The 26962-nt window shown below is 41.0% G+C and overlaps 3 protein-coding genes across 4 annotated transcripts; all 3 read right to left on the reverse strand.

The window, feature by feature from the left end:
• Positions 1–1199: 1199 nt before the first annotated feature.
• qser1 (glutamine and serine rich 1) lies at positions 1200–12062 on the reverse strand. Of its 2 annotated transcripts, XM_068584388.1 has the most exons (14): positions 11730–12062; positions 9722–9831; positions 9106–9243; positions 5890–8744; positions 5418–5628; positions 4436–4740; positions 4213–4329; positions 3969–4102; positions 3698–3882; positions 3432–3569; positions 3192–3289; positions 2896–3042; positions 2643–2738; positions 1200–2463 (listed from the first exon to the last, which is right to left on the reverse strand). In XM_068584388.1, the coding sequence occupies exons 1-14, from the start codon at positions 11837–11839 to the stop codon at positions 2323–2325; spliced, it is 4785 nt and encodes a 1594-aa protein (XP_068440489.1). In that variant the 5' UTR covers positions 11840–12062; the 3' UTR covers positions 1200–2322. The 2 variants fall into 2 exon arrangements, with proteins under 2 accessions (XP_068440489.1, XP_068440400.1); XM_068584299.1 differs by having other exon boundaries at positions 5418–8744.
• Positions 12063–13631: 1569 nt separating this feature from the next.
• Positions 13632–16157, reverse strand: prrg4 (proline rich Gla (G-carboxyglutamic acid) 4 (transmembrane)). Its single transcript, XM_068584512.1, has 7 exons — positions 16065–16157; positions 15826–15933; positions 15575–15738; positions 15454–15481; positions 14969–15107; positions 14046–14222; positions 13632–13914 (listed from the first exon to the last, which is right to left on the reverse strand). The coding sequence occupies exons 2-7, from the start codon at positions 15917–15919 to the stop codon at positions 13887–13889; spliced, it is 630 nt and encodes a 209-aa protein (XP_068440613.1). The 5' UTR covers positions 15920–15933; positions 16065–16157; the 3' UTR covers positions 13632–13886.
• A 3253-nt stretch (positions 16158–19410) lies between these two features.
• Positions 19411–25680, reverse strand: eif3m (eukaryotic translation initiation factor 3, subunit M). Its single transcript, XM_068573189.1, has 11 exons — positions 25545–25680; positions 24811–24943; positions 24355–24493; positions 23916–24039; positions 23620–23714; positions 23288–23371; positions 23092–23191; positions 21765–21846; positions 20729–20872; positions 20347–20407; positions 19411–19651 (listed from the first exon to the last, which is right to left on the reverse strand). Exons 1-11 carry the CDS (start codon positions 25584–25586, stop codon positions 19528–19530), a joined length of 1128 nt encoding a protein of 375 aa, XP_068429290.1. The 5' UTR covers positions 25587–25680; the 3' UTR covers positions 19411–19527.
• Positions 25681–26962: the final 1282 nt, after the last annotated feature.

Below are 26962 nucleotides of genomic sequence, written 5' to 3' on the forward strand. Positions count from 1 at the left end.
CAAGTTATTAAGTATAAGTACCTTACTTGAGTGAATGTAGTGAGTTACTTTCCAAAAAACTGCCAAATGCACATATGCAGATGTGCATCGAGTGTGTACATGACTGGTTAAAGCAGCTTGAGAACTACACATTAGGTTTTACCTCAGGGCATTTCCAAAGCCAACAGGCAGTGCTACACACAGCTGTCTGGTGACTCTGCCCTTCTCGCATTCTGACGCCGCCTCAAGGGTCCCCTCAGTCGCTCTCCCACATATGGGACAATGCAGTGCATTACAATTCATATGCTTTTCATCTGGAGAGCAGACATTCGGTATCTGTATCTACTAGTTGTGCTGGAATCTCAAACGCTTGCCCGACTGGCCTTCCTCCGCAGCCCTAAAGGACAGAGGACAGTGGCTTTCCTCACAGAACCGGCGCTGCAGCACAGAGACACTTTTGTTGTTTGGGGGTTGCCAGTAATTTTTGTCTTGTGGCTGGACAATCATATTTTATTCAACAGGCTCAAGACCTTCTCAGACAACACAAAGTCAGCCACCAGTTCCCAGTGAATAGTTTGCTCATGAGAGCATGGTGGGCGAGCATTGCAATCATGTCCTCCCGCTGAAGAATATGAGCCAATAAAAACGCCGCACTCACTCCAACAAGCAGGTGATGTTTAACATGAAGTGGCTTCTCTGATGTTGGAGTTGGGGACTGCATGTGCCGAGACCTGTAGCAAAGCTGTAGCTGACATACGTCAAGACATCAGGTTCTGATCAGCGATGAAAGGACTTTCCTGTGATGCCAGGAGTCACTGTTGAGGCTTTTGGAGGCGTTATCGCGTCACAACAGAAGGATGAAAAATGATAATCTCCCTCTCCCTCCAGCAGACATCAGATCCTGTGTCATGGAGCTAATTTATGTAGCAAACAACCTTGGTACGCAGTCCTACTCTGCAACTGCTCATATTAAAAAGTGTATTCTCAGTAAAGGGAATTTAGATTAACTTGTTGGCACAGAATTTCCTGTTTAAAAAAATGTGTAAAAGTGTTAGAGCTTCAAATGTTGTGAGATCATGGAAAGAATCCAGAGCAAAGACTTTTATGCTGCTACAACATTTTCAGTATGTGGTGCGTCACACACGAGCCCCAGATCATTTGGAAGAGGTTAACCCCCCTCAGACAAAACACATCAAAGCAAACATCTAATACATGCCGCACTTTATTTACAAACTGCACCTGTAAACAACAAGATTGTTTTTGATAGCTTAAGATTGATAACTGACATATAAAGAGTCCATTTTGGAAAACTGTGAAAAAACAATGAAAAAGTGTCTTAGAACCATATTTACTTATGTGAAAAATATATATCTATTTGTCATAAAATGTGGGCTAAATCTGTAAAGGAGTATAAAGACAACTTTTATGCATTTCATTTTACCTTCAGCTAAGTCAAGGTCATAATATTTGATTAACAAAATTCTTAAAAAGCAGTACTGGAACGGCACTGACTTGCATCTGATAAGCAAATGGATGTTTGAAGCACAAAAGTTAAACCACAATAACAATTTAGTCACTACATTATGTAGTGACTAAATTCCTCCTGAAGAGAATCGCTGCAGTTCCCACCTCCCTGTTTTTTTTTTATACAAAATGTACATTATATATATGTATATATATATATAAGTTGGCGCTCAATTAAAAAAATTGATGTTTTACAAACAATATATAACTACGATTATACATAATATAGAGATTTTTTTTCTTTTTTCAATAAATCAATTTTCAGTTTGTGAGCCTGAACATCAAGTGATTGACAAAGGCTTGTTATAACTGTAGGTAATCACCTTTCTGCATTATTATTTGTTGTGCTCTATGTCCTATGCAGATTGCTTTCTATCTAGTGCATACTCTCTGATTATAATCTGGCATTTAACCCAAAAACAATTAAAAATGTATTGTAAAACAAAACAAAAACTCTATGAAAAGGCCCATAAAAAGTGGGTTTGTAACTACAAAAACTAGGAAAAGCATTATGTGGAAGACTTCCAAAAAAATGCTCTAAAAAACAAAGTCCTCAGTTGATCAAGTGACTGCTTTCTGCTGAGGCAGCAATGCAGACTATTAACTTTACTACCGTCTCGCTGTTCAACTGCTGCCACCTTTAGGCCACAGGCCCCAAAATGTCTTTCAGGCAAGTCAGCTGACAGGTCCCTGATTCAAATCTCTCTCTGACTGGAAGGTGAAACTTACACCATCCTTCTCTGCTGCCTTATTGAGTTGGAGTCATCCTCATGTTTGAGTTGGACTTTGTTTGCGTGATGTAGTTTAAACCGAGGCTGTTCACCGGCAGGCCTGCTGCACTTGATTGATTAGCTCTCCGAAGCGATCGAAGAGCCCCTCTACCCAAGCTCCGTTCTGCAGACACTTCTGTACGGTCTCCTCCTGCCCTAGGGCCACGGTCTGCACCCGCATGGATGCAATCTGGGGGGCAGAAGCAGAAACAGAAAAAAACATTTCTCAAAGAGCAGTTTCACTTGAATCATTAGCATCTGACATTGAACCCACAAAATATTACTCGTCGGAGGGTAACATTTTACCCTCCGACGAGTAATATTAATAGAGTAACAACAGGAAGCGTACTCGTGTAAACAATGTCTCACCTCGTCCTTACACATAAGGTAAGTGTGGTACTTGTAATGCTGCAAAGAGTGGTACAGAGAGAACCACTGAGTTTTCTGCTGGTCCACTGTATACTCCTAAAAAAGGACAAAGCAAATGCATTTCTTATAAGTCTTACATACAATTAGTCTTATATAATGGCAGGGAAGGGAACAGTGGCTGCAGTGCTCAACAGAGTAAAGAGAAAGACTAAATGGTGCCCTCTGCTGGACATATATTGAGAGCATGTCTTACCTGAGGCACTTTGTTAGGCATTTTGTAGGGCTTCATAGTTTTCTTGTTGTAGGCTTTCCCACTGAGACGCACCTTAAAGGCTGGGGTTTCGCCATCCTTCTTCAGTTCAGTCACAACTGAGATCTCTGGGAAGCTGTCAAGAGCTGCCTGAGAACACAGAACAGAGGAGTTTCTTGGGTTACCTTAGTTTTTCTCTTCTTCATCAAAACAGATTTGGATTTTGTTTGTAGCATTGCGCCTTTTAAGCCTTTGGAGGTCAGAATAATGTTCACAACAAACACAAATCACACACACACCTTTAGGACCTGCCCTATGTGCAGTTTGTGAAGCAGGCGTTTCCTGTTGTCCGTGATCATCCCATCCACTCTTTTCATCTGTGGCAGCAGAAACTCATCTGGAACAGTAAAAGTTAACAAGTTAACATGCCTCCAGTGTACTACCAACATGCCCCTTGTTTTCACATGTTTTTATTTAATCTTTGACCTATAACGAAGCTAATAGCGTTAAAACAAAGTACAAAAGGTAAATTCACTCACCGTTTGCCCTCTCAAGCGCTGTCATTACATCTTCGTCTAAAGCAACACTGATGAGCAGTTCCACAAAGCTTCTAAACGTCTCCTTCATGGTCCGCGTGTTAAGTAACCGTGAAGCAAACGGCAGTGGAGGGTTTAATTCTGGGAGTGTGTGGATAGGCGAGATCAAAGATCATGAAGAGGCAATGAGAGAGCGAGAAGATATTTAGACATTATATCAAATTACATCCCAGCAATATTTAATGAAAAAAGTAAAAAGGCTTCTTCACCATCATCTTCACCACCCTCTTCTGCAGACGATCCAGAGGCAGTAGGTGACAACTCCTTCCATTTCCTCCTCTTCTTAGGTGGAGGCTCCACCCTGGGCTTGAGTTGTTTGGGTCGAGCCTTTTGGCTTTGGGAGACTGAGGAGGGGTCGGCTGTCAAGCCCAGCAAAGTTTTCACCTGAACACCCCTGGGTGGCAGAACAAAGACAGTTACACCACTGAAAAGACATTTTTTAAGAGAATGGCATTACATTGGTCAGTCATCTTAGCGTACCGTAGCGAGTTCATCGGCTTGCAGCGTGGCTTACGACTACAAACACGTACATACTCCCTTTTGTTTACGGTGTCCAAGAACTTCACATATACCCTCTGGTACATGGTCTTGGCATCACCAAAGTATCCAAGATACTACACAAAAAAAACAACATATTACTGTTGCAGACTAAAGGAAAAATAATTAGCACGATCGAATACTCATACAAGCATAAATGAGGATTGGCGTGTCTGTTTTCACTTACACTGTTGGTGGCTGAGAAGACTCGCTTTCCATCTCTCAACTCAGGCACAAATTTCTGCAGCAGAGCCTTCTGGACTTTCCAGATGGCTGGAGGCTCACTGCCTGCTCTCATTGTCACCTAGATACATGCAGTAGAAGTTACAGTACGAGAAAAAGAAACAATGAACATTCAACTATGAGGATATGAAGCATTTATTATACAACTATGTATTTCAAGGTTGTACCTTTAAGTTTTCAATATCTTCATTCCTGACGACAAACTCGTCTCTCTCCCTGTACATTCCCTCCCCTCCGCTGTCTGACAGCTCCTCGTCAGTCAGTCCCTCAATGGCCACACTCGTTAACTGCACAGCCAACTGGCCCGGTGGGGTCTCCTTAGACTGCTCTTTGGCCGCAAAAACAGTCCCTGATAAGATGGTGTTTGTTGTCAGTGTAGGCGTGATTACCCGGGACAAACGGGTCTCGGCGACAGTGTGGGGCATGGTGGGAACTTGGTCCGTCTTCATCATCAAACTAGGGATTTGGGTATCTGGAGAAAGAGAAGAGAATTTTCAGAAAGAAACAGGAAAACGACCACTCATATGTACAATACATAAAGACATTTTAGACAACCTTAATAAAAAGGAAAAAAACAGTCAATGCTTACTTATCACAGCATGTGAGGATCTAAGAAGTAAGGGTATTACTTATGATGATCTAATAAATAATCAGGTTTAAAAACAGCACGGCAAAAAGAATACTGTTTTCATTGTTTTACATTATTGCAGGAATCCAACAGCTCAAGCAAAGTTAAACTTTTTCAATGCCACTTTAATAAATTCCAAGACTAATTTTAAACCAACTATAACACAGCATCAATTATAGCTTGGTGGAGATGAGCATAAAACAGAATGATTAAATACCCGACGTCTGTTGGCGACTTCGCTGAGCAGTTTTTCTGTTTCTTCTTTCTTATGATAAAGACTTAATTTTCATGATTAAAAAAAAAAAAAATTAAAACACTTTCTTTACAAAATACACCTTGTATACATTGCCAGCAACCAGTTTAAGCAATGCTGTGAATATTGGTTAAATGGCCAATCAAATTTCTTCAGTATTTTCAAAATTGTATAAATGGATAGATGAACAATAACATAAAAAAGTGAAGGTCGTTGCTATGATAATACTATTGGAGGCTCTAGACAAGCTTAAGCAGGGTATTATTACCTATCCTGGTTTTACGATCTGAAGACTCATCCAGAGCTGAAAGCGCTGAGCTGATGCTATTCCTCAAGGCCTGGTTCTTTCCAGTGTTCTCCTCTTCATCTGAGCTGAATGATGGCAGAGTCTCCAAGTTCTTTTGCAAATCTTCATCAAGACGCTTCTGTTGGGTGCTCACTCTGTGGCTCTCCTGGGGAATAAAGGGCCCGGGTAGAGTCTGCAGTTTGGGTGGCAAAGAAGGCAAAGCACATTGCGGTGGCTTGGAAGTGGTGCAGGGCTTTCTCGAGCGACTAATAGTCCGCGTCGGACTTGGAGAGTATTGATGTTTGGGGCCAGATTTGATGAAGTCGAGGAAAGAGCCAATGAAGCCAGTTTTGACCTCTGGCTGTTTCTCTTCAACTTCTCTGATCTTTTGTCTGATTCTCTCCTGCTGCGGACAACCATCATATACACTTTGCGAGGCAGATGGCGAGCTTACGTCGCTACCCCTGGAGTTTTGCCGCTTTGCAAGCCCACTGCGCTTGGCCGGTCTGGCCTGTCCACTGTCCTCCTCAGGACCACCAGGTTTGGTCAAGGATTTAGAGCGCGCCTTCTTTTTTGAAAAGTCTTCACCGCCTTGGCATTCCATGAGGCTATCCTCTGTTTTAATACACCTTGCATTCCCTTTGACTATGCCCTGGAGACCTGGGGGGTCGTACACATGACCGGCTAAATGATAATCATTCTCAGAGCTTCCTCCATCTCCATTGGTGTCAAGCTCTGAACTGCTGTGGTGAACAGGCTGACCATGGCAGTTTGTGGCCATCTGGACGTCATTCAGGGTCATGGTCATGTTGTGGGAGATAGTGTTGGTCATAGTTGCCTGTTGTGGTGATGAGAAACTCGGTGACATGTGCCTTATATCCACAGTCTGAAAGTGGCATTTGGAATCCACAGGGCTAGCCATTACTGCCATTTCAGCCTCAGCAGAGGATGCAGCTTTGACAAAGTCTTGCGGTGTGACACCACAGGCTGCCACCGTGGCAGCCAGAATGTCATCGACGTTTGACAAAATATTTCTGTCATCTGCAAGTAGCATCGAGTCGGGAAAGCAAATCGAGTTGAGAGTAAAGTGGTTCTTGGCATCATTTGGATGCTGATTTGCCGACTGGTTGTAGTGGTGTTTAGAGGAATCGGGGCATCCTGAGCTCTGTTCAGACACAACTGTGCCCTGCTGCCTCTGTGATTCAGTGACACTGGGGCCCAGCAGTTCTCGGCCCATCTGAAGATACTGGACATGAACAGGGCCCAAATCTTCAGTTGGTTGGATACCTTGCACGGATACCGACTTAGAAGTGTTTTGACTATGGTGGACAAGGGGCTGCTGAAGTAGAATCATCTGATTGGGTTCAAGAAGAGCGCTGGGAACGGTGATATATTGTGTGTGGGCTACTGGGGTCTGGCTCTGTGATTGAGTGTGATTCTGGGGATTTTGTTGATGTGGCTCAGAAGATTTGAGTTGGAGAGGGTGCCGCTTGAGCTGCTCCGAGCTAAGTGGAACATGAGAAGATATAATACTGGAGTTTGTAGTTTTTGTTTTGGCAGTTTCCTGACCATTGGCACTGCTTAGATGGATGTGCTGTTGGCTCAGAGAACCCATCCTTTCATCCTTTATCTGTGCTGTGATCGTGTGACCTAGTCCCATGAGATGGTCATCAGAACGTGAATAACTTCGGATAACGCTTTGTGTCTTGTGATGATCATCCATTTTTGAAACTACATAGATGACATTGTTGTGAGCGGACATATTACTAGCTGCAGCAGACGCTTCCATTGATGCCTGCTGGAGAGCATCTATGTCCTGGATCGGAAGCTCTACAAGTTTATGTTTCCCATATGTTGTTGGCTTTATGTCCTGTATTGAGGATCTGATGTTATTTTGTAAGGCTTGAGCAGTTGAAGAATAGGTAGGCAACGGTGTAGACAAAACATATTTATGGGGCTGTGTCTGCTGATGAGACGGTGTGTCATGTGTTTTACCCCCCACTGACGCTTGCATGAGGGTGTAGTCCTGTGAAGTATTTGATGTGTGCAGACTCCGCACACATGTCGGTGGGTAAGAGGAGTTAAGGTTAAGGGATTGTCCGGTGACATAGCTCTGAGTCACAGAAACTTGCCCCTGTGACTGAGATGTAAAAGTCACATTTGGGGCACCCTGAGAGTGGGATGAGGGGTAGCTCTCTGAGAGATTCCCCTGACACAAGCCCTGGACCTGAGCTCCATACTGGATCTCCTGCTCATGGCTCATCCCAGCACTAGAGGAGTAAACAAGAGTCTGACTCACAGCTTCCACATTGTCAGACTGGCTGGAGAGGGAAGGCAAAGTCTTGTAAAGGGGAGAGTGTTTGTCTGAGGAGGAATGAGAAGGCTGTGACTGGGCTTGTGGGGTGATATAGGTTTGAGACAGACTACTGGACATTAAGTTGGATAGCTGGACTGACTGCTGATTAGCAATCACCGAGTTCTGCTTCTGTCCTGGGGAGGAGTAACGGTCAGGAGACCCTCCAGTCAGCTTCTGAGAGTGCTCGTGACTCTCCTCATCCCCAATAAGGTGCTGAGCTAGCTTGGAAGAGCAGTCTTTAGCCTTTGGCACAGAAGTGGATGAATAAGCTTGAGTTACTGAGTCTGTTTTGGGTTGTGGAGCTCGATTGATCCCTTGGGAGGAATCGGTTCCTGTGGAAGGGCTGCAGGACACAGGGGTCTGACGGGAAGGGTCCTGCTGGTAGGACACATCTACTTCACTGCCAGAGCCAAAGTATCCTTGTAAGGGGTGATCTGAATTGGGCAATTGCTCTGAGGCCGCGTGGCTGCTGGAAGGCCTCTGGTGGTGTTTGATTACACTACATTCACGCTGAAGAGCTCTTTCAATAGAGCCTGAGAAAACAGCAGCCCCATAGGGTTGTGGTGCACCATGAGGGGCAGGCAGGGCAGAGGGGAGCAGGCTGAACTGGGGTTGTAAGAGGTGGGGGGCGGACTCCTGAGCTGAACGGTAAGTCGAGGACTGGACAGGCAGAGCTGAACCCAAAGCTGGGGTGGAGAGATGATTGAATGCCAGAGCAGTGGGAAGCACAGTCTGGCTTGATTTGAGATGGATGAGGGGGTCATGGTGAGAGAACAGGCCATTGGTGGAAGTGCTGAAGGCAGGATCCTGGAGAGCAATGGATGGGTTGGTAGCATAACTCCGGGAAGGGTAGGCACCAGTGTGCTGATACGACGACAGAGCAGCAGGAGAGGGAAAATTGGCAGTAGAAGGCAGGGCGCCAGTCAAATACAGCTCTGTGGTGGAGTTAGTACCTGCATTGCACAAAGTAGACAAAATAAGGACCAGACGGGCAACATGAAGGGATAAGACCAACTTCTCTTTAGGGTAATGTGAAATTATCTGGTCTAGTATACAATAGTATTCTGGGTGTATGATTGTAGATTAATAGATAATAAACCAGGATAAGATCTATCAGTAATTTTGTTTCTGTACAAATACTTAGCCGTGTTGAAAAAAATATCTTATGTATTTACCATTCATCTAAAATCAGAACCTTTTCCATGTGATGTTAAAAAAGATTTTTAAAAAAAGCCTTCATGCATTGTAAAAACGTCTATACCACAGCAGGTAATTAGTGTGAAAATAACACATGATTATTAGATGCGTTCTCACCGGCGGGCCAAGATGGGGGTCTAAAAGGAGGAAGCACTGAGGCACTAACAGGACCAGCCTGAAGGCTTCTCGATTCCATGGCTGACAGGAAGCTCATGATTGAAGTCTCAGAAGAATTACTGCTCGAGTCAAGTGTTCCTAATGGTAAAAAGGAAAATAAACATAACCCTACTGAAACAGTCAACAAAGTAAACACAATCATCTTTACAAAGTAACAATGGCAAACAAATAAACTGATCGCTCTCTTGCCTCTAGTGATATCTACAACACTTGACAGATAAATCGGCGAGGCAAATCTAGAGTATAAAACACTATAATGTAGGTTTGCAATGAAAGTATTATTAATTAAATTACCCCAACTAAAACCTTTCTGCAGTAAGGCTTGTGTACTATCCACACTGTTGAGTTTTCCCCTGAAGTGTTTTAAGTACCACAAAGTAAATATCCTTTACAGTGATTGGTGACACATGAATCACAATGTGATAGCTCAAACCAAAGCATTACAATATCTGCACGACTCGATGACACTTGGGGTAAGTGACAGAGTAACTTCATTGCAATTTGGGTGAACTGGCCCTTTAAAAGAAAAAACATGTGTAGAGCATTCATAACTCACCTGCTGTTGCAGGAAGGTGTGATGTAGTGTAAGTGGGAAGCTGGTGGGTGTTGGTGTAGCTTTGCCGCTGGAGGAGCTCTGCATCAAGGTGTGCTGCACCATAACTGGAACTGTATCAACACACAAACACGTACATGACAGCTCTCATCGTCACAAGCAGCAATGAAGTAACCACTTAAGTAAATTACTCCTTATCACACAGCATGATTGTTTTCAAATGTTCATTTTGTAAAGTTTCGGCTGTCTAATGAGTGACTAACACCCGATAGAAAATGCAAGGGTAACTATATGAAGTATAAATTGAAAGACATAATGTAGTAAGTCATTAAAGGCAAGACATTCATGCAAAACATAGTACATCTTTAAGGCGACCTAAAATTATCAATTTTTTGAGAGAAGAAGAAACAAAAGATCTGCCCATTTTTTGTTAAAAACACAAAATCATTTATAAACATTTGGTCAATATTATTGTGAAAATGACCACCCAAATAGTTAAGACGTTCATTGTAAAAATCTGAATAACATCCTAGAAGTGGTTTGTGAGTTGTAAACTTCCCCAGTCACTGATGTTTAGGTCCAAACATAAAAATGTATTGCTCTTCTTGGTATGAAGAACTCTGCCTCTCTATGTTTGCCTGAGATCATTCTGGGAAAAAAAGGTTCAATATCTGAGACATTACTTCTCTCTGAAGGAAATTCAGAGGAAACGGATATAAAATCTGAGGAAATCCGATGCAGCCAGCCTGATCCGAAGTGTTCCCTTTTGGCCAGAATAGACAGAGCTGAAAGGGAGTCATCAGCCTCTCTTTTTCATCCCATCAACAGACACACGCACTGCATCTTCTGTTATGCAACTCTTTTTGGCAATTTAACTATGAAGTAATTCATAGCCATGCCCAATAATGCAATTCCAAAAAAAACAGATTTGCCACATATTCTACATTTACAAAGCTTATCATGTTCATTTTGGTTGACACGGTCAGCGGGATGTAAATTAAAACACTGTGTTTCTTACTGAGGTCATAGTTGGTGGTTGTACTGGACTGCATTGTACCAAAATGTGTTTTGAATATTCTTCCCTCCTCATGTTTGTAAAGGCGGTGGTGGAAGCTTTTGATACACATCTCAATATAATGCAGTCCAGTACAACACCACTACAAACTAAAACTTCCATAAAACCCACTTATTATCTTTGTAAAGGGGAAATGTATGGCTGAGCTGTTGACTAAATTTAAATTGTTTCAAGTGTAGCAAATAAAGTTGCCACTGGAGTGTATCAGTTAGTGTACGGTTAGTCTAACCCTAACCCTGCATGTTTGTGTCTGCTTGTGAGCACAGTTGTGTCATTAAGTGTGAGCCATTTCCATTAAAGGATGGAGAAGAACATAATACAACAGTCTTGAGTTTGACTAAGTTAGAGCCCTAAAACTTTGGCAGGTATCGCAGTCACACTCATTCTGTCTATTTTACAAAACATAAAGCAAGTTAAAATAATGTAAAAAATAGCTCGTATCTAAAACATTGGCACAAATATAAACAGACTTGGACACGTCGCCTCTTAGCTCTTAGGCAACAACACCAATAACGTTAGCTATGTGCCACTAATTTGAGGTGGCATAACTGACATGACTAGCATTGGTAGCTAGTTACCTATCATGTTTTTGGCCTTTACGAGCACCTGAGGGTCAAGAAACCCGGCTGTTAAATGCTCATTTAAGCAGTCTAGTTGGTCCGCGTGTTACATTTATGAAACAACTCCTTCTCTCGTCAGCACAAACTCTGTTTACGGCCACGCTGAGGGGACGGTGTGCTAGCGAAAACTAGCAAGGTGCGTGGCTGAAACAAACGGAAGCACTGACAAGTCAAAGCCGATCAAATTCCGACATTTCTCCAATTCCTCCACTGTTTCCGATAACAACAAGGACTCTGCACTTTTCTCCACCCAGCAAAGCTAGGCCCTCCATCACCGACGTTTCCTTCGGAAGGTGCCCTCTCCTTCATCCTTTACCTTGGCTTGACACTCGCTGTGCTGCGGTCATAGGCCCAAGAAGCTACGGTCTGTGCTGGTGGAGCCAGCGCGTCCGCGAAACCGGAGGTCGGGTAGTTCCTGTCCATCATCCGGTGAAAGATTCACTCCCCCGACGGAGCTTCGTGGAGCAGCGGACACGCATCGTAGCAGCAACCGGATCCGACCCACCGAGCGCCAGGGCAGGCAGTCCCGTCAGAGCACTGCACGAGTCCGCAAAGCCTCCGCGAGGTCGTGAGGTATCCTGGATAACAGTGTACCTTTCAGCCTTCTGAGTGATTTCGTTATCTTGTGTTGGTCCCCCGTCATGAGGAGCCGTGCAAGCCTTGCATGGTTTCACGTACCGATGTTAGTTAATTTCCCAGGATGCACCGCAGACTTTGGCTGGAAGTTTTGTAGTTCCTCCTTTTCCTTAAATCTGACCTTTTGGATGGAGGTAAATCTTTTTTTTTTTTTGGTTGATCATTTGAGATTTCATACGTTTTGTCTACAATTCATAGAAACCCCAAATCCACATGTGAAGTGATTAGTTTAACATAGTACAAACAAAACAATCCCTAGATAACTTGAAATACATTATAAATTCAGGCAAATTAAATTAATGCTCACAATTAACATATACAAATGGGTACACTATATAACTATCTTGTGCACATGTACACAACTTCACACAGTGGAAAGCAGAGACAAAAATAATTTCAATGTCAATTTTATTTAAAACGATATTTATAAAATATTTTAATTTCAAGTAGTTATGGTACAGATCAGCTTCAACAAGGCCACCCCAACATTAATTCCCATGTCATGATAACACTTTGCTAATGGTAATTTAGAGGAACATAACTGCTTCTTAACTCTTGTATTTCTGCATCATCTGGGACTGAAACACCAACAGAATAAACCGGCTTGTAAAATGCTATTGTTAATATAAGTAAAGTGAGTGACGTTGTTTTGGACATGTTGTATATCCCAACTGTTGAAATATGGTTCAGTTGTCCTTTTCCTCATAGCTAGAACTTTAATGTTGAATTGTTAAACTTTCTTCCTTATAAATGTAAAACATTGTAGAACTGCTTTTAGAGCTTCCACTTCTATTTAAAGTACATTTAATAATCAACTACAATGTATATATTGAAATTAAACAGTACTTCACATATTATTTGGTTAAAAACAGCAAGAAAATCTGCACATGAAAAAAAAGAAGAGTATGATATGATGCTTTGAGTACAAAGTACATTTATACAAAGCAAGCTGGTAGAGCATTGACTTTCCTTATAAGCGTTTTCTGTGTGTGTGTGTGTGTGTGTGTGTGTGTGTGTGTGTGTGTGTGTGTGTGTGTATATATATATATATATATATATATATATATATATATATATATATATATATATATATATATATATATATATATATATATATATATATATATATATATATATATATATATATACACATATATACACATACACACATATACATACACATACACACATATACATACACATACACACATATACATACACACACAAGCAATCAAACCATTTAAATCAGTTTCGGTCAGTTACTATTCAGTTACTATTTTTTTCCTTCTAGAGACAGAAAGCTGTATGACCACACAGATCATTCCGTTTATCTTCATTTGCAATTAATACTTATCATGAAATGAAACAATCTTTCTCTCAGCCCTTGTCCATACATGCGGTGTCTAAAGCAACTGCTCCCAAAGGGCCTTAGTGCTCCAGCAATTTAAATCACTCATGTCCAAATCAGTAATGATTCTTCATTCACATTTAGACAAAAAGCAGCAAACTGGGTAAAACATATTATAGAGCTTATTCTGCACAGGTTTATGGTAATATTATAAAGCATAATTAGACCCTTGAAAATAGTCAGTTCAGACAACCGATTACTATGTTTTGGCACAAGCGTGTTAAGAAGAGGGATTGTACTGCTGACAAAAAAAAGGTAGTCCAACAGGCCAGAAAGATTAGAAATGTATGAGTGAAAAAAGATAAGAGGAAAAAATACAAAGCATTGGACTTTCTTTTTTTTTTTTAAATCTTGTGATGGTGAAAAAAAAGGGCATAGCAGTAATGTTGCTTAATGATGACATCATGCAGATGTGTTGTTCTGGGGATTCTACCGCCGAATACTCCCAGGTCGTGAGCTAAAACCAAAGATAAGAGATGTTATAAAAGATATTTGTTTGAGCTTTCAGTGACTGTATTATGGATTGTGTACATTAAATAAGAAAAGGAAGTTATGACATCTACAAAGAGAAAAGCATTATGCAAATACCCGGGATAGGGAGGAGGTGGTGCATCATACGGTCCACTTTTGGCAATTGCCTGCTCATAAGATGGCAGTCCCACTGGCTCCTCCGTAGGCGGTGGGAGAACAGGTTGTAGGGACACCTCCTCTAACCGCCGCATTATAAGTGAAGCATTACTCCTCCTCGGTCGTACCTGGACGGAGCTGTGAGAGGAATGTGGACATGCATATCATGTCATTCATGTTTTACTTATACTCATAGCCATTAAGTTTCACGGTAAGAGTGGGAGTCTATTCTTGTTATACAACTATGCACACCAAATCGTAATTCTAGGTGTGACAATCTCCTACCGTTCACTCCCCTGCACATCTCTCCACACCTCATACTTAAATACACTTGTCACGTTAAAGTACTGCTATCTGCTGACCATGCACTGTATTTGAACTCCGAAGTTATTTCAACTTGGATTTTATATTTATTGTAAATATTATTGCACTCTCAGTTGCATATTATAGTCAACTGAGTTATGTGTCTAACACTTTCCATTATTTCTATTTCATAGGGAAACACATACGTTGGGAAAATTATCAGCAGATTAAGCGATAATGAAAACATCTGTTGATGTCCTAAACAGGCAAGAAAAATAGATCCTGGACAAGAGAAACATCAAATGATATAAGTTTTCTGCATATGAAAATGTCCAAACATTATATATAAATATAAACAAAGAAATATTACACATTGTATATTATATGGTGCTTATACAAGTGTACAGGTGGACAGATTGTTCCAGTATAACAGAGTGGTAGTTAAAGTGCAACAGAGTGGTACTAATGTCTGTAGCCTTGGAGGTACTGTAGCTAAAAGTGGGAATTTCTGCTATATGAATGGGAACGTGTGCAGGAACAATGTAGCTACCATTATTAGGGTGAAGGACAATTTCACTTACTTTGCACGACTTAAGTTCTTGCATTTGCCTTGACAGAGATACCAGAGCAGAAGGCCACCGATAACAATGGCCACACCAACAGCAACCAGTCCCACCAAAAGAGATGTCACATCAACTCGTGTAGGGCGTTTGTCCTTTTCTGTGAATCATCATGGACTATCATGTGTGGACTATCACAGATGGTTCCTCTTCTCTTTTTTAAATGACAGACACTTGTTCCTTTATCTTCCACCCAATAGAATAAAATATTATATTGTTTTTCTTATGGAGCAAAACTAGACTACAAACTTAATTTCATTAAACATCAACAATTACAGGTCCAATTACATACAGGTCCTCGTAAACCTTGCAAGTGGGGAAACAGGTTTTACAAGTGTTCCTTAACAACATACTGAACATAAAGATTATTTGTGTGTAAAGTACTGAGAACATACATTTCAAACGATCCACGAACGCATGAAGATATGTAGGCTTGTGTATCTTACCTGCAGTGTATTTCTTCCAAAAAGCATCCTGAAAAACAAAGTGCCGTCAGTATGGTAACTCTGGTGTAAGACCAGCTCGTTGTGCACATGACTTGCCCCTCAGTGAGCGGCATCACTTAACTGTAGCCGGGATGTTTTCAAAGACCTCCCTAGCTTCTTCGTAATTGCAGTCTTCTTCATAACACTCCCTCTCCAGATTTCCAGGAACGAAAATCTCAAAGTCAAACCGGTTGAACAACAGATGGCGACCCAAGTACGACTTCGCGTCCCCTTCTTCGACAAACACTAGGACGCGTGTCCAAACAGGTGAGATGATTAACAGAGCAGCCACATCCGAGTGGATTCATTTGGCATTCTTTGACAACATCTCACCTTCTTGGTCTTCATGTTTCGATAGAAGCCTTCTCATACAAGCCAGATCGCCACAAGACAGGAGTTGAAGGAGCATGAACAGATGAAACAACATGGTCGTGCGTGCACCTGCGCGCGGACAGCGGGTGGGGCATTAATTGGCAGCACAGATGGCATAGTACCATTAACAACGCATCGGGCATTTACAAACTACTATTATGTAGAATTTTATTTCACCAACCGGCACCAGGTAGGCTTACCTATATCCTACTTTACCTATGATGGAAAGTGTCACATCATAAGGGACAAAGTTCAACACCAACCAAATGAAACCGAGCAAAAGGAGCAGTAGGTGCGCGTGTCAGAGCCTCGACGCAGATAAGATAAATCAGGAAACGTTCAGCGACAGCAGCTGAGGAGCAACTCCCTTTGGAAAAGTTTACCACGACTCATGTCGTTTCAAGATCAAGTTAAAACAAAGTTGCTGTGCTTTGCCAGAACACCCAACACAGCCTCGATCGATTAAAAAAAGGGATTTGTTTACTCCCAGCAGATGTGGCCTCAGCTCCTCCTAAACTACCTGCGCAGACTGAACCAATCGATTGCGTTTACCTGGATAACAGATACAAGTTATGTAAATAAAGATGGACGCTAGATGGCAGCTGAAACCACAAAAGTGGAAGTGGCTAGGAAACCATGCAATAGATACAGAAGCTTTAATAGCCCTTATTCAATGTAGGTCAGGACACTGAGATGAGGGTTTCATGAATTATGTTTTGTCATGTAACCGGTTGATCGTCCACACTAAGATCTTTTAGGATTTGAAGGTTATTCCTACTTTAATGACACTCAAGAGGGTTGTTCAATCCCAGCATCGATGTTGAATTTTCACTTCCAATGCAAGTTACTGTTGTAACACAATGCTATCTTTTGGGATATTTGCATCAGGACTTTTTTTTTTTAAACATTAAAGCTCCTCTCAGTAGTGCAAGAGCTGGTGACGACAAAACTATTCACAGGCCTTGTATTGGAAAATGTTGTGTAATGAGCATTTGTGTTAAAATCCACTTAGTCTGGCATTTTCAACCACAAAGAATGGTGTCTATACCAACTTTACAGACACTGCAAACAGCATAACATGAAACAACACAGTGAAGATAAAATGCCCCATTCTGCCTGTCAAACCATCCTCCATAATACTGTTTATGTTTCACACTCCATGTAAATACAAATATCTGTCACTGAGCTTCTTGGCCAGTGTTTATTGAAAGTAGAGATAGGATGTAAATGTACATTATCTAGCTGACTACTGGATAGTGGTATTTAAAGAGCAGTGAGAGCCCCCCTCTTGTACTTGGCTACATCTCTGGATACCATCACAGTCTTAGATTTACCCAGAGGAATGTTGATGTGAAGAAAAGAGGTGAGGAAAATGAGATATTCCAGATTGTATCTCATGTGTGATGATGTCAGATGCCACCTTACACCACATACGGCCATATAAATGTTATACTGACTAATAGTGTCTGCTGAGGAATCCATGATGTTCTACATCAGCTCACACAGCAAAGTTTGCGCTCAAACGCAGCAACTTAGATTATTATAAAGTATTTAAAACTATTGGTTAGTATTTGTTAGATGGGGGGGGGGAATCACTTTGCTAAACTGTAATAATTGGTTGAGTAGTTTTAACTACTTTACAGTTTGGTAATTTAATGTGGTTTTAACCCCAACCAAGAGGCCCGACTCAGAAAGAGTGACATGATTAGACAAGAAATAAGAACAAATAAAATAAGTTCTGCTGTACTTAAATCTTTTTTTGTCTGTGCCATATTTAATGTTTAAATCTTGGTTAAACTCTTATTTAAATTAAACTATAAAAAAGAGGAAACATTTGGTGGAACTGCCACTAGGCCCAAATTAAATTGTAAACCTAAAAGTAAATTATATGTAGCTGATAAATAAATAGTCAAAAAGTTAAAAAGTACAATATTTCTCTCTGAAATGTAGAAGTATAAATTATCATAAGCAAAATTAAAAATACAGTACTGGAGTAAATGCACTATAGTTACTTTACTGCTGACCTGAGCTGCATGTGCAACCAAAGGCCAGTTAAGCAGCTGAGCTTCCAATGTAATATCAACTCATTTGCTTTTAAAAAAAAAAATCACTTAACTATGCAGAACTACTTCTATCTGACTATGATAAGAGGAGGTCATGAGGCTTGCAACAGATAAACAAACCACAGCACACATCTGAGACACCTCACATGACGGACCATCCAGAAAACAGTTACTTAAAGCCAGTGGAACAAATTAGAGTCGAGGGAGAGATCCCTTTTACAGTACGACAAAAGTATCTGAGAAGCAATAGCTTGCAGAGAAAAGAGCATATGCTAAAGGAAACCAAGAGATGAGGCTTCCCAAACATTGTGTTATGTCTTGGTCACATATGTTTCTATCTGTTTTACCTTGCAGGTGGCTGTGATGAGGTTGTGCTCCTGAGAATGTGTTTGGTGATTTACACCCGATGATAAGTGTCAGAGATGCTTGCGCTCTGTGGACAACTGGACAGAAGTGAATGGTGAGCTTCTGCAGACTTCTGGTAGGAAAAAGGACACGCTGCTGCAATAAATGTGTACCTCTAATGCCCATTTTATCAGAGTGAAAATATTTTAGTGGCAGGGCTGAAATGATCAGATTACAACTTTAAATCAGGACAGAATGAGGAGTGGCAGACCACTAAAAAAACTAAGTAACCAGGCTGAGCTGTGGTTTTATTGGTCAGAGAAAATTCACTGTCTATTTGGGGTGGGGATTTAAAGTGTTCAATGTCAGTAGTCTGCACTTTGTCAGTTTTTGCTGATTTCATCACAGCCCCAGAGGGAGAGAACTCCAGCAGACCCCTTTTACACCTAATGTCTGGGCCATATATCAGTAGAGTTCACATGCTAATGCTCTGGACCGGTGCCCGAGAACAGATCACTGTGCAGGATAAATGGTACTTAACTTTACATCAATGGGCAAAGGAAAGGTAAACAAAAAACTGTAGAAGTCCTTGTCTTTCCATAGACATCTAAAAGGCAGGGAGTCATGCTGACTCCAGCTGAACAGTATCTTTTAACCCGGTGGACAGTTTCAAAGTTGTAGTGGCAGTGAATCAGCCTACGCCGCAAGCCAGAAGTGTAGATGCTACAATAATACAGCTCTGACCCCAGCAGACTTGGTCATCCCGAGTTCACATTACTATCGTCACCTCTCGTGTTCCCAGACAAGTGACCCTCATGTTGCAGGCCATTTCTCACCCAAAGTTACAGCTCATCTAATACTGACATGGCATCCTCTAACTACAACCAGATGTTGAGAACCGCTAGAGGACAAGCCCCCATTAAAGTCACTTTAAGGCTTTCTGAAAAGATCATAAGGCTGCTAGTGGGGTCGTTGTCTGAATAGATGTATTATCCATTAAGAGCACATTAAAGCTTTTGGCTGTGTTACAACATTTTAAATTGTTTATCAATTTCCAGTCCTTTGTGCATTTATGGCATTATTTAACTTGAAAAGAAATTTAACAACCATCAAATATTAAACAAGAAAGGAGCACAGGTGATCTCCACTGTTTTTTTATTGGATTAATATAAAAACTGATCAATTCAGTTCGGGGATTTGAAAAGCAGAAAAGAATGGGTAGCCAGGCGGTCTCGACAGTTGTGTTATGGTGGAATTAAGCAGAAGGTGACAGGGCTTGCAGACTGGTCTTGACGGCTGCTAGGTTGGCCTTCCAGGAGCTGAGGCTGTCGTGCAGCTGCTGCCACTGCTGCTTGCCAAAGGTGCGGTGTGTGCTGTGGCTGATTGAGTGGAAAACAGAAAAGCAAGAATGTTAAATTGACAAAGAAAAAACTAAAAATACAGGCCAAGGTCACATCTCACAACTAAGAAGAAATAAAATACAAAGCCATATAAAATGTAACTATGACAAAATACATGACATTGCCTGTATTAAGATGTCAAATCACAGCCATACGGAGGGAAAATCACTTTAATGACAAGTTTTGTTTTTACACAGATTACATATTTCTTTGCAGACCAGAACCACATAAACTCATGGCATCCTTGAACTTGAACAGAGAGAGATCAATAAACAGTAAAAAATATCAAACAGATAGCTCCACAGAGGTCAAAGAAAAAGCCTCCTAAATGTGAACCTGAAGACATTTTCACATCAACAGAATTTCAGCTGTACTGTAAATTAATATATAATGTGGTAAAATGTCAACTATAAGGATATGTGCATGCTTAAGTACAGAATGTATGAACGATGAACAACAGTGGTGCCCTCTCACTAACACTGCATAGGCACCATCAGTATAGAAGTGTTTGGGGGACCAAGAACCATATTTTATGATAATCCAGCTAACATACATCATGTCTTGTTTGGTCCCAAGCCAACATTTGCTACAACATATCCTCTAAAACAGATATTTATTTAGTCAAAAGGTAAACACATAAGCCATCTATGGTGTCGTTTGATTAAACTACTTACCTCACAACAACTTTCCGCTGTGTCTGGTCAATTTTGCAGTACACCATCTTTGTCCGAACAGCTAGAGAGAAAAAGCAGTCAGGAAAGGAATAAAGAGTTTAGTCAGAAGGCAATAAACTTTTTTTTTTAAAGTCACAAAGTTACAAAACACTAAAAGTGCTATTCTTGGTTCTATACTATTGTTCCAATGTAAAACCCGACAAATGTACCATGATCACGCCTGCGTTCCTTCTTTACGGAGGGAGACGTCCCTTTTTAGGGCAAGAGTGTGTCCGTTTGTGACCACTGTTCAATCATACCCCTTTTCCTCCCCCATTATTCACCTGTGAGAAACTAACAGCACACTTTACAAGAATAGACATTTGAGGGGAAGTGCTTGTACCGTCAATGACAAAAGCCTCGACGTCATCAGCTCCAATCTGCAGCTCCTGTTCCATGGTGTCGAAGGAGATCTCCTTGAATTCCACAGCCATGCCCATCAATGTCAGCAGACGCATCTTGGACATGTTTTGCTCGTGAGACAGGCCTGGAGAGCAACACATAGGGATCATTAAGCACAAAACAGTCACAGTCCATTACTCTCGACTTGGGGAGTTTCCCTGTGATAATTGTTTCTACATTTAGGAGCATGCATTCGGTGAATCTACTCATTAACACAAACACCACTCGACATTGTCTGTTTTGAGAGTCCATCCTACACATACTTGTAATTACACCGAAGCCTTTCGTAGTGAGAAAGACACACACACACACACACACACACACACACACACACACACACACACACACACACACACACACACACACACACACACACACACACACACACACAGTGTCAACAGAGCGCAGAACATTGTTTCAATATCAAGAAGAGTTTATTAAGGAAAAAGGTGGTCCAGATGGTCTTTAAATTTACTTTTGTACTGTACAGAGGTTATGTATAAAGAATAACTTGATTTGGATTTAAATTTGTCATTTTCAAATCTCAAGAGTATTTTCCTGCTTAAGATCTGGAAATATTTTGCCATCATAGCAGTATTATTCATAATATAGATGTCCTTACAGCGGTAAAAGTTTGAAACATTACTTCCTAAAGACAGAAAATCTCCAAACTACTTTAAAGATGGTAATCCCAGGAAACACTCTGAGTGGCAGCATTATATTACAAAGCAGGTTTCTTCAGTTATAATACGCTTCCAGTTTCGTCAATACTGCTGTACAAATATGGTTTGGATAAATAAATATCAAATTTTACTACTCATCAACCCCCAAGTACATGGATATTTTTTGCATAATCAGAACATTGCAGCACAACCCAGTTTTTCAAATAAACCTTTTTACTGTATTTCTAAACATTAGTCAGTGTGTTTACTTGTGGAGAATTCATGCAATCAATATATTAATGTATGGCTACTTACCAAGAGAGTCAATGAAGTCTTTGTTATTCTGGTAAAACTTTACGTATGCTGCTAGTTTTGCGCTGACAAAGATGGTTAATAGCTGAAAAAAGAAGTCAGAAGCCATTGTAAGAATCTGGAAACAGTCACATCATCGTTGTATTCATACAGGCCACATTTGTTACGATAATCACAGATTAAGGTTATGATACAAATCACTGGCCCCATTGCAGAAATGTTGTGCTTGATACACATTGGGCTAAACTATTAATACCCTTGGAAATGCTAGTCTGCTGTCTTATGACAAAAAAACACTAAAAACTAGAATCTGTGCTCACGCTCGATTGAGGAATATGTTTCATTGTCTCAACCTGATAAACTGGTAATGTAGGGACATTCCTGCTGCTCAGCAGTCCACTTTTACAACTGGTCAGCATTTAAATATTGGGTTGTGGTGCCTTATGTGTCACTGAGATGACATAACAAATGCACCCTATTACCATGTAAAATACAGTGAAGAGGCTTTCACATTGTGTCTTTACATGGAAACGAGTATCCCGTTTCACGTGAGAGCACCATCTCCCTAGTTAAGAAACTTTTTTTTAATATTGTACAACTAAATTAAAATTGTAGTCCTAGTTTGCTACATTACAAAAAAAAAACACGATACAATATATGGAGCGTGCAGGGTGAGTTAAGAAGTCTCACAGCCAAAGTAAAGAATCCTTACATTGATACCATGGAAAAGTTGATAATAACTTGACACGGGAATTTAGCCTTCCTATAAAATACTTTTATGAGCTTTCTTTACCAGGTTGGAGATGTGTAATGACCATTTCAGTTTGTTTGTGCCAGGGGTCTGTCTCTTTGCCTCCTTTTTTATAAAATCAACAATCAGCTCCTTGGTTTTACCGACATCGAGCAGTAAGTTGTACTCTGAGCACCACTCTCCAAAGTTGTTGATTCCCCCTCTATATCTAGAAGGACTTGTTTGTCATCTCGCCGGGCGGAGGTGTGACTGACAATTTGAACAACCCGTGGTCTGTTTGTGAGGAAGTCTAACAACCAATTGCAGAATGAGGTACTCAAGCCGAGAGTGCTGAGTTTATCAAATCAGCTTCATGTGGGAGATTGTGTTAAAGGTTGATTCTGATGTAGTTGTTATTTTTAAGATAAGTGAGGGCTAAATGGAGAGCAGTCGCTATTCGTTTTGAAAATAACATGTTTTCAATGTGCTTTGTGGGCTATTGAAGGCTCTAACGGTAGACATTTTTAAAAAATGTCAGCAATGTCAGTAGCCTTTTATATATGTAATACTACAAAACTTTGCAGGTCCTTTAGTACTCACGTCATGGATGAGTTCTCCCTCCAGGAAGCGAACAGGTTTCAGGGTGAGCAGGTGGTCAATCAGGAAGGTGTTGGGGTCTTTGAGAGCACGGACGATACATCTAAAGATAAGGGACCCCAATAGATGCATGTATGAATGAGATGTACGTTATATCAAGGTGTTGATGACAAATGTTAAACAAGGTCTTCCAATTTACCTGTGTGCATCGACGCGTGCTTGTGAAGCATTGTCTTCTGTATAGCTTCCCAGCAGCTCAACCATCACTTTTGCTGCAGCATCGCTGCAACACGAGTAGATAGGAACATTGTTAAAGACTCTCTTGTACCAAGATAATTTACTTGGAAGGATATCACACTACCTCATGCAAAGTCTTAGTCTAAATTATTTTGTACTATTTTTTCCATGCAGGAGTTCATGAATCTTAAATTCTGTGAGTCCATATTCTTGCGTTTTTGCATACAAAAACATGAAATTACCCATATGACCCTATATATATATATATATATATATATATATTTATATAGTTACCTTTTTTTGCAGTCAACCAATGCTTCATATACCAGCCTCAAGAGTGTGTGCTTCTTCTCTGTCGTCAGGTTCCAGTCGATAATCCACTTGCGCACCTGATCAACAGCACAAACAGGCATCATAAATCAAATGCTGAGGAAAAAAATGCAGCCTGTCTATATTAGAAAAATGTGAGTGATAACTTCTTTTTCTTTTTGTCCTCGCTGCAGCTCAATGCAGGAAATAAACAATATGAAGCAGCACTGTGGCAGTGTGTATGGTCAGTTATCTCAGTTGATCATAATAAAAAGATATACCTGGTCAAGGTCAGTGGGGATGAAGGCAATGGCATTACAAGTTGCAGCCACCTTGATGAGGCCACAGAACACAGTGTACCTCACTGTAGTGTTCTCATCCATGCCATGGAACAAGTTACTCAGTCTGTAACATTGTCGTAAGAAAGAGATAGTCAAGTGTTTGAATAGAGTACAGGTGTTTTAACTCTTCCACATTTGCTCAACACATAATTTCTTTGTTTTAAAAAAGATAAGAAAAAGAGATTATAGCAGCTTTCCTGCCTATTGATGCTGTCAATAGCATCCTTATGTAAAGTCTCATATTAACCAACATCAAAACAAATTCCCTACTTTGCCTCCATACATACGTAAAATGTACTTGGTCAGAGCTTCGGAAACAACAATGATAAGAACAAGTATTATAAACAAATTTAAGAGAAAATAAAAAAAAAGGACCCACAGCTGCATCCTGAGGGAGGGTCTCTCTCCTTCACGGGACTTCAAAAGTTTCTCACACAGACTTTCAATGAGAGCCTCCTGCTTCTCCGTTTCCAAGATCAACAGCAGAGACACGATGCTGTTCATCACACTCTCTACCTCTGCAGCGAGAAAAAGAGAATGGGACGTAAGTAATAAGATATTGTCATGAAGGTTCAGAGTCAGTCAAATGAAACATAAAAAGATACTGAAATACATTTAGGGTAGCCCATCCAATCCTTGTACTGTACATGAGTCACTGGAATAGCGGACTGGGACTCTTAAAAAAACTTGAACTATAACACAGCTATAACCTGCATTTTCATGGTAACACAAGTCCAAATATCTACTTGTGAAAATGCCATATTGCTCGTTATTGTCCAATCTAGTAAGAGCTGACCATGGGTAAAAAACAGGGCTATTCTTCATCACAACCTACCTTTATCATCGTCCTTGAGACATACGTCACAGGCCTCAATGATCTGAGCCAGATCTTCATGTAGTCCACCTTCAGAGTTCTCCTCTGATATTTCAGCTCCTTTGGACTTCATGTAGGCTCTCAGCTCTGAAGCCTGTAACGTTGTAAAATAAGTAGTATTAGTGTTTACAGTAAAGCTAAAAGCACAAGAAGTGCCAAACTGTGTGTCAATAATGTGAAAACGAAGATATAACACTTTAGCATAATGATTGCATAGACATATGTTGTTTTGAGAACATTTATTGCAGTTGAGAGGAAAGTCAAACATGTTATTCATAGTTTCTATATGTTAAGTCATTAGCTATGGTCGTCTTACAGGCGGGATGCTTTGCGTGGTTATTTTTTTATTAAGTCTGTGTTCTACGTAACATTGTGGCTAAGCAGTTAACTGGCTAGCAGTCCTAGCAACCCTAACGTAACAACATTGGTGTGATTGAAGGACAGAGGCAGACGAAAAGGAAAATCTATATGCACACAACATTTACACACATATCTAAACGTCAAGTTTGGTGATATAATCACAATAACGTGCTTCCACATATGTCACATACTCAGCATGTTTCGTCAGCTAGCTCACAAGCAGCACGCAGCTTTAGCTGGCTAGCGTGATAAACTATCTGGTCGGATGGTTCCTATTTATCGACCCATCCGGAAGCGGGATGATGCAGCGTGAGTTTTTAAAGACTAAACCGTACCTGGTCCTCCTCTGTAATATCGATAAATGCCGGGACGCTCATTTTTGGTGATTTTGTGAGCCTTGATGATGAATTCCACGCTCCCACTACTGATGAGACCTGACCGGAAAAGAAAAGGCGAGAGTGCCGGTGAAACTCCTCCTCTTCCGGGTCATGCTGTTAAAGCTACAGTAACCTAAAAAACTGCCTCTGGGTTTGATGAGGCTCGTTCGCCTGGAATCCAGACGAGAGCAGAGGCCGCTGCGAGAGGCGTTGACAAAAAACTGCGATCAAGTGGGACAGTTTTCAGCTGCCTTCAAAGTATTAACAAGAAGTTATATCACACAGTTTCCTGTTAGTTCTGATATGTAGTCTACTTGTAGTTTACATATCTTTGTATTTATTCATATGTGATTATAATTGTATATTCAGGCAGATATGCGTGTGTAGCTGCATACTTTGTTGTTTCTATGTCTGCCTGGGAAATACATTACTACTGGTTTTGATATGTGTTAAACAAATACGATTGTGTATTATAAACCACACAAAATATGTTTTTAGATTAAACCTGAGACTAATAATCAACAATCGAGCATTAAGTATTACAACTACACATAAAATAAGGATTTTCTACAACACGTTTGCTGTCACATCCAAGAGCCAATCAGCTCTCTGATGTGGCGACAGCCAGGCGTTTCCCATCATGCACTGGGCTAGGCAGGCGGTGGAGAGCTGCTGCAGCGCCTGCCTCTGAAATTGGTGGCTGCCTTGCTCTCAGGAGAGTATCGTTGACCACGTGTGCATGACGTCAGAGCAAGGTGGGCGCGAGTCTGACACAAATCTAACCGGCATGCATTGCGCGTCGATCACCGGCAATCGATTCTGCTCATAACTGGCTCATTTCAAACGAGCCTAGGGATTTCTCATGGATGTCTCATAGAAGTTATCTTGGCATTTATCCCTCGTTCTCAACTTATAATTCTTAAAATATTTTAGCTACCATTCTGAACACAATAATTATTGGACTTTAAGGATTATCTTTTCAGACAGGTCAACCTCTTTCTTTAGGGGTCAGATAACCTCCGAAAAGGTATGCTACCCACAAAGACTTCCACCATCATATCCTAATATTTCATTATTTCTTATCCAGATATAAATCTTCACTCAGAGATTTGGCATGGATGCCTTGGATGAGACTAATAGAGGTGAACCTGATCCCCAGCCGAGGTTATCTGATTGAGCTGCTGTCCATCTGTGCAGACCACCATGGCAGGTCTGGACCAGAGCTTTTCAACCCGGAAACAGTCAGTGTCAAAGGGCATGACTCTTCCACCATTGCTACAATGGCAGGCCACTTGGTGATTGAGGTGAGGGAGGTGAAAAGGTTAAGTGGAGCAGGAGTTCTCCCTCAAACTTTGTAGTCAGGTTACTTACATCTT

Source organism: Clinocottus analis, unplaced genomic scaffold, assembly GCF_023055335.1.
Source record: "Clinocottus analis isolate CAN_PGR_092001 unplaced genomic scaffold, fCliAna1.0.p SCAF_1, whole genome shotgun sequence".
NCBI classification, from domain to species: domain Eukaryota; kingdom Metazoa; phylum Chordata; class Actinopteri; order Perciformes; family Cottidae; genus Clinocottus; species Clinocottus analis.